Below are 14,541 nucleotides of genomic sequence, written 5' to 3' on the forward strand. Positions count from 1 at the left end.
AACCAAGCCTTACTGATTCTCTGTTTCCCTACCCACCAACAGAACCAAGCCTTACTGATTCTCTCTGTTTCCCTACCCACCAACAGAACCAAGCCTTACTGATTCTCTCTGTTTCCCTACCCACCAACAGAACCAAGCCTTACTGATTCCCTCTGTTTCCCTCCCAACAACAGAACCAAACCTTACTGATCCACTTGTTCCCTACCCACCAACAGAACCAAGCCTTACTGATTCACTGTTTCCCCTCCCACCAACAGAACCAAGCCTTACTGATTCTCTGTTTCCCTACCCACCAACAGAACCAAGCCTTACTGATCTACTGTTTCCCTACCCACCAACAGAACCAAGCCTTACTGATCGACTGTTTCCCTACCCACCAACAGAACCTAGGCTTACTGATTTCTTTGCTGATTTCACTGATTTAACAGATTTTCTAAACAGATTTCACCGCTTCAAACTTAAAACAGAATGTATGTTTGTGAGTGATCATCTGAAGAATACTGTTTGTTGACCTTGTCCCAGATTAGTTTGTGCTCTACAGCCAAGCCCGATGGTCATTATCACGCCAAATGACAATAGGAATTGGCAAGACATCAGAAGCAGCTCTTGGACCAGGCTGTATGTTTGTTTCAGTTTGGGATAAATCATTCTGACCTCCGGGTTAATAATCTGTTTGCCCAACCTTTACTGGTTCTCAGCCAGAGGCACAGTGAAGTGCACCTGGAGTACACATAATCCTCTCTCGCTCTCGCTCTCTCTCGCTCTCCCGCCCTCTCTCCCACCCTCCCTCTTTCTCCTGCCCTCCCCCTCTCTCTCGCCCTCCCTCCCTCTCTCTCTCCATCTCTCTCTCTCTCGCTCTCCCGCCCTCTCTCCCACCCTCCCTCTTTCTCCTGCCCTCCCCCTCTCTCTCGCCCTCCCTCCCTCTCTCTCTCCATCTCTCTCTCTCTCGCGCGCCCTCCCTCTTTCTCTCCCTCTCTCCTCACCTCCATCACCTCAGATATGCCTCTCTAAAAATAGAGTACAAAGGAGAAGAAAAAAACAAACGGTGACCTTCAAGGCCACAGTGCAGCTACACACAATCACACACACAAGGTGGCAGCGTAGCCTAGCGATTAGAGCATTGAGCTAGTAACCGAAAAGTTGCTAGTACGAATCCCCGAGCTGACAAGGTGAAAAATCTGTCGGTGCCCTTGAGCAAGGCACTTAACCCTAATTGCTCTAGGGTTGTCATTTATAATGGCAGGCCGTGACCCCTGCGCCTTGGCCGTGACCCCTCTCTCTGAAGATGTATTTATTTAACTAGGAAATTAAGAACAAATTCTACCCCGACCAAACCCAAACCCGGACGACGCTGGGCCAATTGTGCGCCGCCCTATGGGACTCCCAATCACATCCGGTTGTGATACAGCCTGGAATCGAACCAGGGTCTGTAGTGACGCCTCTAGCACTGAGATGCAGAGCCTGAGACCGCTGCAGCACTCGAGAGCGCCTCTTCTCTGAGGGGGTCTCATGAAAAGTTGTGATATGCAAAAAAAAAAAAAAAAACACTGAAATAGGACAGATAAAAAGCATTTAACACATCCTCATTGCTATTTATTTCCTTCTAATCTCTACGGATTTTACATGTTGTCCACTGCAGTTAAAACGTTGAGATGCATATATAGGTGAAGCCACATCCCTGGTCCTGTGTTGGCTCAGTTGCTAAGAGTTTGGCACTAACAATGGCATACCAGTTCCTGGGTTTAATTCCCACAGGGATCACATGCACATACATCAGATATATTCAACAAAAAAACAACAACAAAAAGCTCTTTTTTTTTGTCTCCAATCACAGAAGTCGTGAGGAGGAGAGGATCTTGAAGCCGACGGCGGTACCAGCCAAGTTAGCGGAGGAGGTTCCTGCCCTGCCAAAACCCCTGGAGCAGCCGGTCACCAGGGAGGAGAAACAGTTACCACCTCTACCAGGTCAGAACCACTGCCAGTAACTAGTAGGACCTAACCACTGCCAGTAACTGGTAGGCCTAACCACTGCCAGTAACTAGTAGGCCTAACCCCTGCCAGTAACTAGTAGGCCTAACCACTGCTAGTAACTAGTAGGCCTAACCACTGCTAGTAACTAGTAGGCCCTAACCACTGCCAGTAACTAGTAGGCCTAACCACTGCCAGTAACTAGTAGGCCTAACCACTGCCAGTAACTAGTAGGACCTAACCACTGCCAGTAACTAGTAGGCCTAACCACTGCCAGTAACTGGTAGGCCTAACCACTGCCAGTAACTAGTAGGACCTAACCACTGCCAGTAACTAGTAGGCCTAACCACTACCAGTAACTGGTAGGCCTAACCACTGCTAGTAACTAGTAGGCCTAACCACTGCCAGTAACTGGTAGACCTAACCACTGCCAGTAACTAGTGGGCCTAACCACTGCCAGTAACTAGTAGGACCTAACCACTGCCAGTAACTAGTAGGCCTAACCACTGCCAGTAACTAGTAGGACCTAACCACTGCCAGTAACTAGTAGGCCTAACCACTGCCAGTAACTAGTAGGCCTAACCACTGCCAGTAACTGGTAGGCCTAACCACTGCCAGTAACTAGTAGGCCTAACCACTGCCAGTAACTGGTAGGCCTAACCACTGCCAGTAACTAGTAGGCCTAACCACTGCCAGTAACTAGTAGGACCTAACCACTGCCAGTAACTGGTAGCCCTAAACACTGCCAGTAACTGGTAGGCCTAAACACTGCCAGTAACTAGTAGGGCCTAACCACTGCCAGTAACTAGTAGGACCTAACCACTGCCAGTAACTGGTAGGCCTAAACACTGCCAGTAACTGGTAGGCCTAACCACTGCCAGTAACTGGTAGGCCTAAACACTGCCAGTAACTAGTAGGCCTAACCACTGCCAGTAACTAGTAGGCCTAACCACTGCCAGTAACTGGTAGACCTAAACACTGCCAGTAACTGGTAGGCCTAACCACTGCCAGTAACTGGTAGGCCTAACCACTGCCAGTAACTGGTAGGCCTAACCACTGCCAGTAACTGGTAGGCCTAACCACTGCCAGTAACTAGTAGGCCTAACCACTGCCAGTAACTAGTAGGCCTAACCACTGCCAGTAACTAGTAGGCCTAACCACTGCCAGTAACTAGTAGACCTAACCACTGCCAGTAACTGGTAGGCCTAACCACTGCCAGTAATCTTTTAGGGGAGGCAAGCTTGTAACTGGAAAACTGCCGGTTCAAATCCCAAGTCCATCATGAAGCAATCTGTTGGGATTAGTATCCTGGATGATGCCTGCCTTTGTGCCCTTGAAGAAGACACTTAAAGGGGAAATCTGTGATTGCTTTTTTTTTTTACTTTTAAATGAATGATATATACCCATTGATTCTTAAAGAATATAACTTATAAATACTGTATGAGTAGGTTTGCAAATGGAATATGTATTACTGAAAACGTTCAGTGTTTATCGGTAAATTACCAGAAGGAGGTTTTGCTTATTACATCTCGTGGCCTTTTTGGGTACTGCAGATTATCACTGGTGTCTAATCTCCAGCCAAATAATAATATAATAAAATGATTTAAAATGTACAAAATGATGACAAAAACATGTCTAAATATAAACCATCAACTTAGTGAATAACATTGGTCTTTTAATATGAGGCTTTCAGCATGAAATATTTATGTATATTTTTACACACTGTTATTTATTTTACTATGACAATATGTCTTTGTTGTTTTGTCACCAAACTGGTCAATAGTTGGAAGAGGTAATTAAAAATAATGCCACTGTTGATTTTAAATCGCTTTTTTTCCCTCATGAACCATCTGGTCTATCTACTAGAAACTCATGAACCATCTGGTCTGTCTACTAGAAACTCATGAACCATCTGGTCTGTCTACTAGAAACTCATGAACCATCTGGTCTGTCTACTAGAAACTCATGAACCATCTGGTCTGTCTACTAGAAACTCATGAACCATCTGGTCTGTCTACTAGAAACTCATGGACCATCTGGTCTATCTACTAGAAACTCATGAACCATCTGGTCTATCTACTAGAAACTCATGAACCATCTGGTCTGTCTACTAGAAACTCATGAACCATCTGGTCTGTCTACTAGAAACTCATGAACCATCTTGTCTGTCTACTAGAAACTCATGAACCATCTGGTCTATCTACTAGAAACTCATGAACCATCTGGTCTGTCTACTAGAAACTCATGAACCATCTGGTCTGTCTACTAGAAACTCATGAACCATCTGGACACAGAGATAATAAATGAATACTACATATATCAATACATTTAAAAAAGTATTATTTTTTAAGTTATTCAAGTTTAAATTACCCAGGTTACCAGAATTACAGAAGATTCCCGGTAAACTTTGTAAATTCCCGGTATCTTTGCAACTTTACTCATGAACTTAGTTCAACTGTTGTACCCAACGTGATGCTTGTTTTACTCCATTGTTTGTAAACACAAACTGTATAGCTTTAAAAAATATATATATATATTTATATTATATTGATATCATGCATGGTCATTCCTTACATCCATAGCGCTGTATTAATTTCTCCATCCCCTTCCCTCAGCTTTGTTACCGAAACAGTGGCAGGGTGTCACTGTGTTATTGTCTGATCTGTAGATTGCCCCTTTAACCAATAAAACTGTTTCAGTCCAGCTACCAAGGTTACATCTAAAAGCTTGCTGTGCTGACACTGCTGTGTGCTTGGCTGAGCTTGGCTGAGCTTGGCTGAGCGTGGCTGAGGCTGCAGCCTACAGTTAGTTGGTTATAAACAGTGTGACTTGATGGACTCTGACGTTTCTCCTCCTGCCCTGCAGCCAGCAGCCTGCTGTGTCTCCCCTCCAGATCAGGACACCATGTACTGGTGTGGTGTCTATAACCTCCCAGATCAGGATACCATGTACTGTGTTGGTGTGGTGTCTCCTCCCAGATCAGGACACCATGTACTGTGTTGGTCTAGTGCCTCCCCCCAGATCAGGACACCATGTACTGTGTTGGTGTGGTGTCTCCCCCCAGATCAGGACACCATGTACTGGTGTGGTGTCTATAACCTCCCAGATCAGGATACCATGTACTGTGTTGGTGTGGTGTCTCCTCCCAGATCAGGACACCATGTACTGTGTTGGTGTGGTGTCTCCTCCCAGATCAGGACACCATGTACTGTGTTGGTCTGGTGTCTATAACCTCCCAGATCAGGACACCATGTACTGTGTTGGTCTGGTGTCTCCTCCCAGATCAGGACACCATGTACTGGTGTGGTGTCTATAACCTCCCAGATCAGGATACCATGTACTGTGTTGGTGTGGTGTCTCCTCCCAGATCAGGACACCATGTACTGTGTTGGTCTAGTGCCTCCCCCCAGATCAGGACACCATGTACTGTGTTGGTGTGGTGTCTCCCCCCAGATCAGGACACCATGTACTGGTGTGGTGTCTATAACCTCCCAGATCAGGATACCATGTACTGTGTTGGTGTGGTGTCTCCTCCCAGATCAGGACACCATGTACTGTGTTGGTGTGGTGTCTCCTCCCAGATCAGGACACCATGTACTGTGTTGGTCTGGTGTCTATAACCTCCCAGATCAGGACACCATGTACTGTGTTGGTCTGGTGTCTCCTCCCAGATCAGGACACCATGTACTGGTGTGGTGTCTATAACCTCCCAGATCAGGACACCATGTACTGGTGTGGTGTCTCCCCCCAGATCAGGACACCATGTACTGGTCTGGTGTCTCCTCCCAGATCAGGACACCATGTACTGTGTTGGTCTGGTGTCTCCCCCCAGATCAGGACACCATGTACTGTGTTGGTGTGGTGTCTCCTCCCAGATCAGGACACCATGTACTGTGTTGGTGTGGTGTCTCCCTCCAGATCAGGACACCATGTACTGTGTTGGTCTGGTGTCTCCTCCCAGATCAGGACACCATGTACTGGTGTGGTGTCTATAACCTCCCAGATCACACCAACACATGTACTGTGTTGGTGTGTTGTGGGTATTGATATTAGGTTAGTGTGAAGACCAGATGTATTGTGGGTATTGAGATTAGGTTAGTGTGAAGACCAGATGTATTGTGGGTATTGAGATTAGGTTAGTGTGAAGACCAGATGTATTGTGGGTATTGAGATTAGGTTAGTGTGAAGACCAGATGTATTGTGGGTATTGAGATTAGGTTAGTGTGAAGACCAGATGTATTGTGGGTATTGAGATTACATTAGTGTGAAAACCAGATGTATTGTGGGTATTGAGATTAGGTTAGTGTGAAGACCAGATGTATTGTGGGTATTGAGATTAGGTTAGTGTGAAGACCAGATGTATTGTGGGTATTGAGATTAGGTTAGTGTGAAGACCAGATGTATTGTGGGTATTGAGATTAGGTTAGTGTGAAGACCAGATGTATTGTGGGTATTGAGATTAGGTTAGTGTGAAGACCAGATGTATTGTGGGTATTGAGATTAGGTTAGTGTGAAGACCAGATGTATTGTGGGTATTGATTAGGTTAGTGTGAAGACCAGATGTATTGTGGTCTCTCTAACCTACATCTGAACCTCCATTCACTCTCGTGTGTGTGTGTGTGTGTGTGTGTGTGTGTGTGTGTGTTTTATCAGAACCCAAGCCAGTATATGCCCAGCCAGGCCAGCCTGATGTGGACCTGCCAGTCAGCCCCGCTGATGCCCCTGTGCCCAGCGCTGCCCATGATGACAGCATCCTACGGTATGTAGAAGGACCTGTTCACCTGTCTCTAACAGTATGCTACGGTATGTAGAAGGACCTGTTCACCTGTCTCTAACAGTATGCTACGGTATGTAGAAGGACCTGTCTCTAACAGTATGCTACGGTATGTAGAAGGACCTGTCTCTAACAGTATGCTACGGTATATAGAAGTATCTGTTCACCTGTCTCTAACAGTATGCTACGGTATCGCCAACCTCTCGTCCGGCTCAATATTACGACTAAATAATGTTTTAACTTCAATGATCTTTGGCAGGGGACTTCATAGAAATATAATTCCTAGAAGGGACAAAGCCCCCTTCGACCATTGACTTGAATGGGAATAGCCATTCTAGAAAGACTATTTCTATGGGTGACACAACGTAAATATCACAGAGTGGGTCGTTAACTGGCTATAACGGTCTTTTCTCTGTCCCCATCCCACCCTGTGTCCTCATTCCTCAGGCCAAGTATGAAGCTGGTGAAGTTTAAGAAGGGGGAGAGTGTGGGTCTGAGGCTGGCCGGGGGGAACGACGTGGGCATCTTTGTAGCAGGAGTCCTGGAGGACAGCCCAGCAGCTAAGGAGGGTCTGGAGGAGGGGGACCAAATTCTCAGGGTGAGACACGATACACCAGCAACGACACACTCACTACGGCAACGACACAGTCACTACGGCAACGACACAGTCACTACGGCAACGACACACTCACTACGGCAACGGCACAGTCACTACGGCAACGACACAGTCACTAAAACAGAATTCTAAAACAGAATAAAGATGTTACAGGGGATAATGCTGTAAAGTGCATCCCAAATGGAAGCCTATTCCCTAAATAGTGCACTACTTTTGTCTAGGGCCTATGGGGCTCTGGTCTAAAGTAGTGCACTCTAAAGGGAAAAGGGTGCCATGTGGGACAAGTCCAAAGCTTTTCCTTCACTGGTTGATTTAATGGTTTGAAACAACCAGCTGCTCCAAGATTCCTGCTCTTTCAGAGTCGGTCTCCTAGCAATGTGCTCACACAAAAACAGTGTCTCTCTAGATCTCTCTCTCCTCCCTCCTCCACCCCCTCCTCCCTCCTCCACCACCTCCTCCCTCCCCCACCCCCTCTCCTCCCTCCTCCACCCTCTCCTCCCTCCTCCACCCTCTCCTCCCTCCTCCACCGCCTCCTCTCTCCTCCACCCTCTCCTCCCTCCTCCACCGCCTCCTCCACCCCCTCTCCTCCCTCCTCCACCCCCTCCTCCCTCTCTCTCTCTCTACCTCCTCCACCCCCTCTCCTCCCTCCTCCCTCCCCTCCTCTCTCCTCCACCCCCTTCCCCCTCCCTCCACCCCCTCCTCTCTTCTCCCCCCTCATCTCTCCTCTCTCCTCCACCCCCTCTTCCCTCTGTCTCTCTCTCTCTCTGCCCCATTTCTCTTCTTGCCTCAGAGCCGAATATCTTTTCCTGTTTCTACTCCTCCGCTCCTCCCTCCGAGCATAATGGCGTGGATCTTAGTTTATAGTAGAAGGTCAGGGTTATAGTCACCAGGGCTAATGCTGAAGGATGTTGTGGAGACATGTAGACCTAACAGCACTATTAACTCCCAGCCTGTTAAAGATGCTGTAACATATGACAGGCCTGTTAACTGTATGTGATCCCTGGGGGGAATTGATTCCTCAATCTTTTCTCAGGCCACGAATTGACACTTATCCACACAACCCTTTATGTGTCCTCAATGCTTTCCAAGGCCCACATCATCAAATCAAATGTTATGTGTCACGTGCGCCGAATACAACAGGTGTAGGTAGACCTTACAGTGAAATGTTGAATACAACAGATGTAGGTAGACCTCACAGTGAAATGCTGAATACAACAGGTGTAGTAGACCTTACAGTGAAATGCTGAATACAACAGGTGTAGGTAGACCTTACAGTGAAATGCTGAATACAACAGGTGTAGTAGACCTTACAGTAAAATGCTGAATACAACAGGTGTAGTAGACCTTACAGTGAAATGCTGAATACAACAGGTGTAGTAGACCTTACAGTGAAATGCTGAATACAACAGGTGTAGTAGACCTTACAGTGAAATGCTGAATACAACAGGTGTAGTGGACCTTACAGTGAAATGCTGAATACAACAGGTGTAGGTAGACCTTACAGTGAAATGCTGAATACAACAGGTGTAGGTAGACCTTACAGTGACATGCTGAATACAACAGGTGTAGGTAGACCTCACAGTGAAATGCTGAATACAACAGGTGTAGTAGACCTTACAGTGAAATGCTGAATACAACAGGTGTAGTGGACCTTACAGTGAAATGCTGAATACAACAGGTGTAGGTAGACCTTACAGTGAAATGCTGAATACAACAGGTGTAGGTAGACCTCACAGTGAAATGCTGAATACAACAGGTGTAGTAGACCTCACAGTGAAACGCTGAATACAACAGGTGTAGTAGACCTTAGAAGTGAAATGCTGAATACAACAGGTGTAGGTAGACCTCACAGTGAAATGCTGAATACAACAGGTGTAGTAGACCTTACAGTGAAATGCTGAATACAACAGGTGTAGGTAGACCTCACAGTGAAATGCTGAATACAACAGGTGTAGTAGACCTCACAGTGAAATGCTGAATACAACAGGTGTAGTAGACCTTACAGTGAAATGCTGAATACAACAGGTGTAGTAGACCTTACAGTGAAATGCTGAATACAACAGGTGTAGTAGACCTTACAGTGAAATGCTGAATACAACAGGTGTAGACCTCACAGTGAAATGATGAATACAACAGGTGTAGACCTCACAGTGAAATGCTGAATACAACAGGTGTAGTAGACCTCACAGTGAAATGCTGAATACAACAGGTGTAGTAGACCTCACAGTGAAATGCTGAATACAACAGGTGTAGTAGACCTTACAGTGAAATGCTGAATACAACAGGTGTAGTAGACCTTACAGTGAAATGCTGAATACAACAGGTGTAGTAGACCTTACAGTGAAATGCTGAATACAACAGGTGTAGGTAGACCTTACAGTGAAATGCTGAATACAACAGGTGTAGTAGACCTTACAGTGAAATGCTGAATACAACAGGTGTAGTAGACCTCACAGTGAATGCTGAATACAACAGGTGTAGTAGACCTCACAGTGAAATGCTGAATACAACAGGTGTAGTAGACCTCACAGTGAAATGCTGAATACAACAGGTGTAGTAGACCTTACAGTGAAATGCTGAATACAACAGGTGTAGTAGACCTTACAGTGAAATGCTGAATACAACAGGTGTAGTAGACCTTACAGTGAAATGCTGAATACAACAGGTGTAGTAGACCTTACAGTGAAATGCTGAATACAACAGGTGTAGTAGACCTACAGTGAAATGCTGAATACAACAGGTGTAGTAGACCTCACAGTGAAATGCTGAATACAACAGGTGTAGTAGACCTCACAGTGAAATGCTGAATACAACAGGTGTAGACCTCACAGTGAAATGCTGAATACAACAGGTGTAGTAGACCTCACAGTGAAATGCTGAATACAACAGGTGTAGTAGACCTTACAGTGAATGCTGAATACAACAGGTGTAGTAGACCTTACAGTGAAATGCTGAATACAACAGGTGTAGTAGACCTTACAGTGAAATGCTGAATACAACAGGTGTAGGTAGACCTTACAGTGAAATGCTGAATACAACAGGTGTAGGTAGACCTTACAGTGAAATGCTGAATACAACAGGTGTAGTAGACCTCACAGTGAAATGCTGAATACAACAGGTGTAGTAGACCTCACAGTGAAATGCTGAATACAACAGGTGTAGTAGACCTCACAGTGAAATGCTGATACAACAGGTGTAGTAGACCTTACAGTGAAATGCTGAATACAACAGGTGTAGTAGACCTTACAGTGAAATGCTGAATACAACAGGTGTAGTAGACCTCACAGTGAAATGCTGAATACAACAGGTGTAGTAGACCTTACAGTGAAATGCTGAATACAACAGGTGTAGTAGACCTCACAGTGAAATGCTGAATACAACAGGTGTAGTAGACCTTACAGTGAAATGCTGAATACAACAGGTGTAGTAGACCTTACAGTGAAATGCTGAATACAACAGGTGTAGTAGACCTCACAGTGAAATGCTGAATACAACAGGTGTAGTAGACCTTACAGTGAAATGCTGAATACAACAGGTGTAGTAGACCTTACAGTGAAATGCTGAATACAACAGGTGTAGTAGACCTCACAGTGAAATGCTGAATACAACAGGTGTAGTAGACCTCACAGTGAAATGCTGAATACAACAGGTGTAGTAGACCTTACAGTGAAATGCTGAATACAACAGGTGTAGGTAGACCTTACAGTGAAATGCTGAATACAACAGGTGTAGTAGACCTCACAGTGAAATGCTGAATACAACAGGTGTAGTAGACCTTACAGTGAAATGCTGAATACAACAGGTGTAGTAGACCTTACAGTGAAATGCTGAATACAACAGGTGTAGTAGACCTCACAGTGAAATGCTGAATACAACAGGTGTAGTAGACCTCACAGTGAAATGCTGAATACAACAGGTGGTAGTAGACCTCACAGTGAAATGCTGAATTACAACAGGTGTAGTAGACCTCACAGTGAAATGCTGAATACAACAGGTGTAGTAGACCTCACAGTGAAATGCTGAATACAACAGGTGTAGTAGACCTCACAGTGAAATGCTGAATACAACAGGTGTAGTAGACCTCACAGTGAAATGCTGAATACAACAGGTGTAGTAGACCTCACAGTGAAATGCTGAATACAACAGGTGTAGTAGACCTCAGTGAAATGCTGAATCAACAGGTGTAGTAGACCTTACAGTGAAATGCTGAATACAACAGGTGTAGTAGACCTTACAGTGAAATGCTGAATACAACAGGTGTAGGTAGACCTTACAGTGAAATGCTGAATACAACAGGTGTAGTAGACCTACAGTGAAATGCTGAATACAACAGGTGTAGTAGACCTTACAGTGAAATGCTGAATACAACAGGTGTAGTGGACCTTACAGTGAAATGCTGAATACAACAGGTGTAGTAGACCTTACAGTGAAATGCTGAATACAACAGGTGTAGTAGACCTCACAGTGAAACGCTGAATACAACAGGTGTAGTAGACCTTACAGTGAAATGCTGAATACAACAGGTGTAGGTAGACCTCACAGTGAAATGCTGAATACAACAGGTGTAGTAGACCTTACAGTGAAATGCTGAATACAACAGGTGTAGGTAGACCTCACAGTGAAATGCTGAATACAACAGGTGTAGTAGACCTCACAGTGAAATGCTGAATACAACAGGTGTAGTAGACCTCACAGTGAAATGCTGAATACAACAGGTGTAGTAGACCTCACAGTGAAATGCTGAATACAACAGGTGTAGTAGACCTCACAGTGAAATGCTGAATACAACAGGTGTAGTAGACCTCACAGTGAAATGCTGAATACAACAGGTGTAGTAGACCTCACAGTGAAATGCTGAATACTACAGGTGTAGTAGACCTCACAGTGAAATGCTGAATACAACAGGTGTAGACCTCACAGTGAAATGCAGAATACAACAGGTGTAGTAGACCTCACAGTGAAATGCTGAATACAACAGGTGTAGTAGACCTCACAGTGAAATGCTGAATACAACAGGTGTAGTAGACCTCACAGTGAAATGCTGAATACAACAGGTGTAGTAGACCTTACAGTGAAATGCTGAATACAACAGGTGTAGTAGACCTCACAGTGAAATGCTGAATACAACAGGTGTAGTAGACCTCACAGTGAAATGCTGAATACAACAGGTGTAGTAGACCTCACAGTGAAATGCTGAATACAACAGGTGTAGTAGACCTCACAGTGAAATGCTGAATACAACAGGTGTAGTAGACCTCACAGTGAAATGCTGAATACAACAGGTGTAGTAGACCTTACAGTGAAATGCTGAATACAACAGGTGCAGGTAGACCTTACAGTGAAATGCTGAATACAACAGGTGTAGTAGACCTCACAGTGAAATGCTGAATACAACAGGTGTAGTAGACCTTACAGTGAAATGCTGAATACAACAGGTGTAGTAGACCTTACAGTGAAATGCTGAATACAACAGGTGTAGTAGACCTTACAGTGAAATGCTGAATACAACAGGTGTAGTAGACCTCACAGTGAAATGCTGAATACAACAGGTGTAGTAGACCTCACAGTGAAATGCTGAATACAACAGGTGTAGTAGACCTCACAGTGAAATGCTGAATACAACAGGTGTAGTAGACCTCACAGTGAAATGCTGAATACAACAGGTGTAGTAGACCTCACAGTGAAATGCTGAATACAACAGGTGTAGTAGACCTCACAGTGAAATGCTGAATACAACAGGTGTAGTAGACCTTACAGTGAAATGCTGAATACAACAGGTGTAGTAGACCTTACAGTGAAATGCTGAATACAACAGGTGTAGTAGACCTTACAGTGAAATGCTGAATACAACAGGTGTAGGTAGACCTCACAGTGAAATGCTGAATACAACAGGTGTAGTAGACCTTACAGTGAAATGCTGAATACAACAGGTGTAGTGGACCTTACAGTGAAATGCTGAATACAACAGGTGTAGTGGACCTTACAGTGAAATGCTGAATACAACAGGTGTAGTAGACCTTACAGTGAAATGCTGAATACAACAGGTGTAGTAGACCTCACAGTGAAACGCTGAATAAAACAGGTGTAGTAGACCTTACAGTGAAATGCTGAATACAACAGGTGTAGGTAGACCTCACAGTGAAATGCTGAATACAACAGGTGTAGTAGACCTTACAGTGAAATGCTGAATACAACAGGTGTAGGTAGACCTCACAGTGAAATGCTGAATACAACAGGTGTAGTAGACCTCACAGTGAAATGCTGAATACAACAGGTGTAGTAGACCTCACAGTGAAATGCTGAATACAACAGGTGTAGTAGACCTCACAGTGAAATGCTGAATACTACAGGTGTAGTAGACCTCACAGTGAAATGCTGAATACAACAGGTGTAGACCTCACAGTGAAATGCTGAATACAACAGGTGTAGTAGACCTCACAGTGAAATGCTGAATACAACAGGTGTAGTAGACCTCACAGTGAAATGCTGAATACAACAGGTGTAGTAGACCTCACAGTGAAATGCTGAATACAACAGGTGTAGTAGACCTCACAGTGAAATGCTGAATACAACAGGTGTAGTAGACCTCACAGTGAAATGCTGAATACAACAGGTGTAGTAGACCTTACAGTGAAATGCTGAATACAACAGGTGTAGTAGACCTCACAGTGAAATGCTGAATACAACAGGTGTAGTAGACCTCACAGTGAAATGCTGAATACAACAGGTGTAGTAGACCTCACAGTGAAATGCTGAATACAACAGGTGTAGTGGACCTTACAGTGAAATGCTGAATACAACAGGTGTAGTGGACCTTACAGTGAAATGCTGAATACAACAGGTGTAGTAGACCTCACAGTGAAATGATGAATACAACAGGTGTAGTAGACCTCACAGTGAAATGCTGAATACAACAGGTGTAGTAGACCTCACAGTGAAATGCTGAATACAACAGGTGTAGTAGACCTTACAGTGAAATGCTGAATACAACAGGTGTAGTAGACCTCACAGTGAAATGCTGAATACAACAGGTGTAGTAGACCTTTACAGCCCTTTAACCAACAATACTTTTAGAAGTTAAGAAAAAAAAAGAAGTGTTAAGTAAAAAATGTAAAATAAAATTAACAAATAATTAAGGATCAACAATAAAATAACAGTATCGAGGCTATATACAGGGTATTAC

At 44.5% G+C, this 14,541-nt stretch overlaps 1 protein-coding gene across 10 annotated transcripts in view; it reads left to right on the forward strand.

The window, feature by feature from the left end:
* The window catches only part of tjp1b (tight junction protein 1b), a 204,857-nt gene that overhangs the window by 163,838 nt on the left and 26,478 nt on the right, over positions 1-14,541 (forward strand). For all 10 annotated transcript variants that reach the window (XM_029757380.1, XM_029757383.1, XM_029757384.1 and 7 more), the window contains 3 exons: positions 1,835-1,965; positions 6,622-6,727; positions 7,190-7,340. In XM_029757380.1, the coding sequence (XP_029613240.1) occupies positions 1,835-1,965; positions 6,622-6,727; positions 7,190-7,340 (388 nt within the window). The remainder of the gene's footprint in view (positions 1-1,834; positions 1,966-6,621; positions 6,728-7,189; positions 7,341-14,541) is intronic.

The sequence above is a fragment of the Salmo trutta genome, chromosome 7 (assembly GCF_901001165.1).
Source record: "Salmo trutta chromosome 7, fSalTru1.1, whole genome shotgun sequence".
NCBI lineage: Eukaryota > Metazoa > Chordata > Actinopteri > Salmoniformes > Salmonidae > Salmo > Salmo trutta.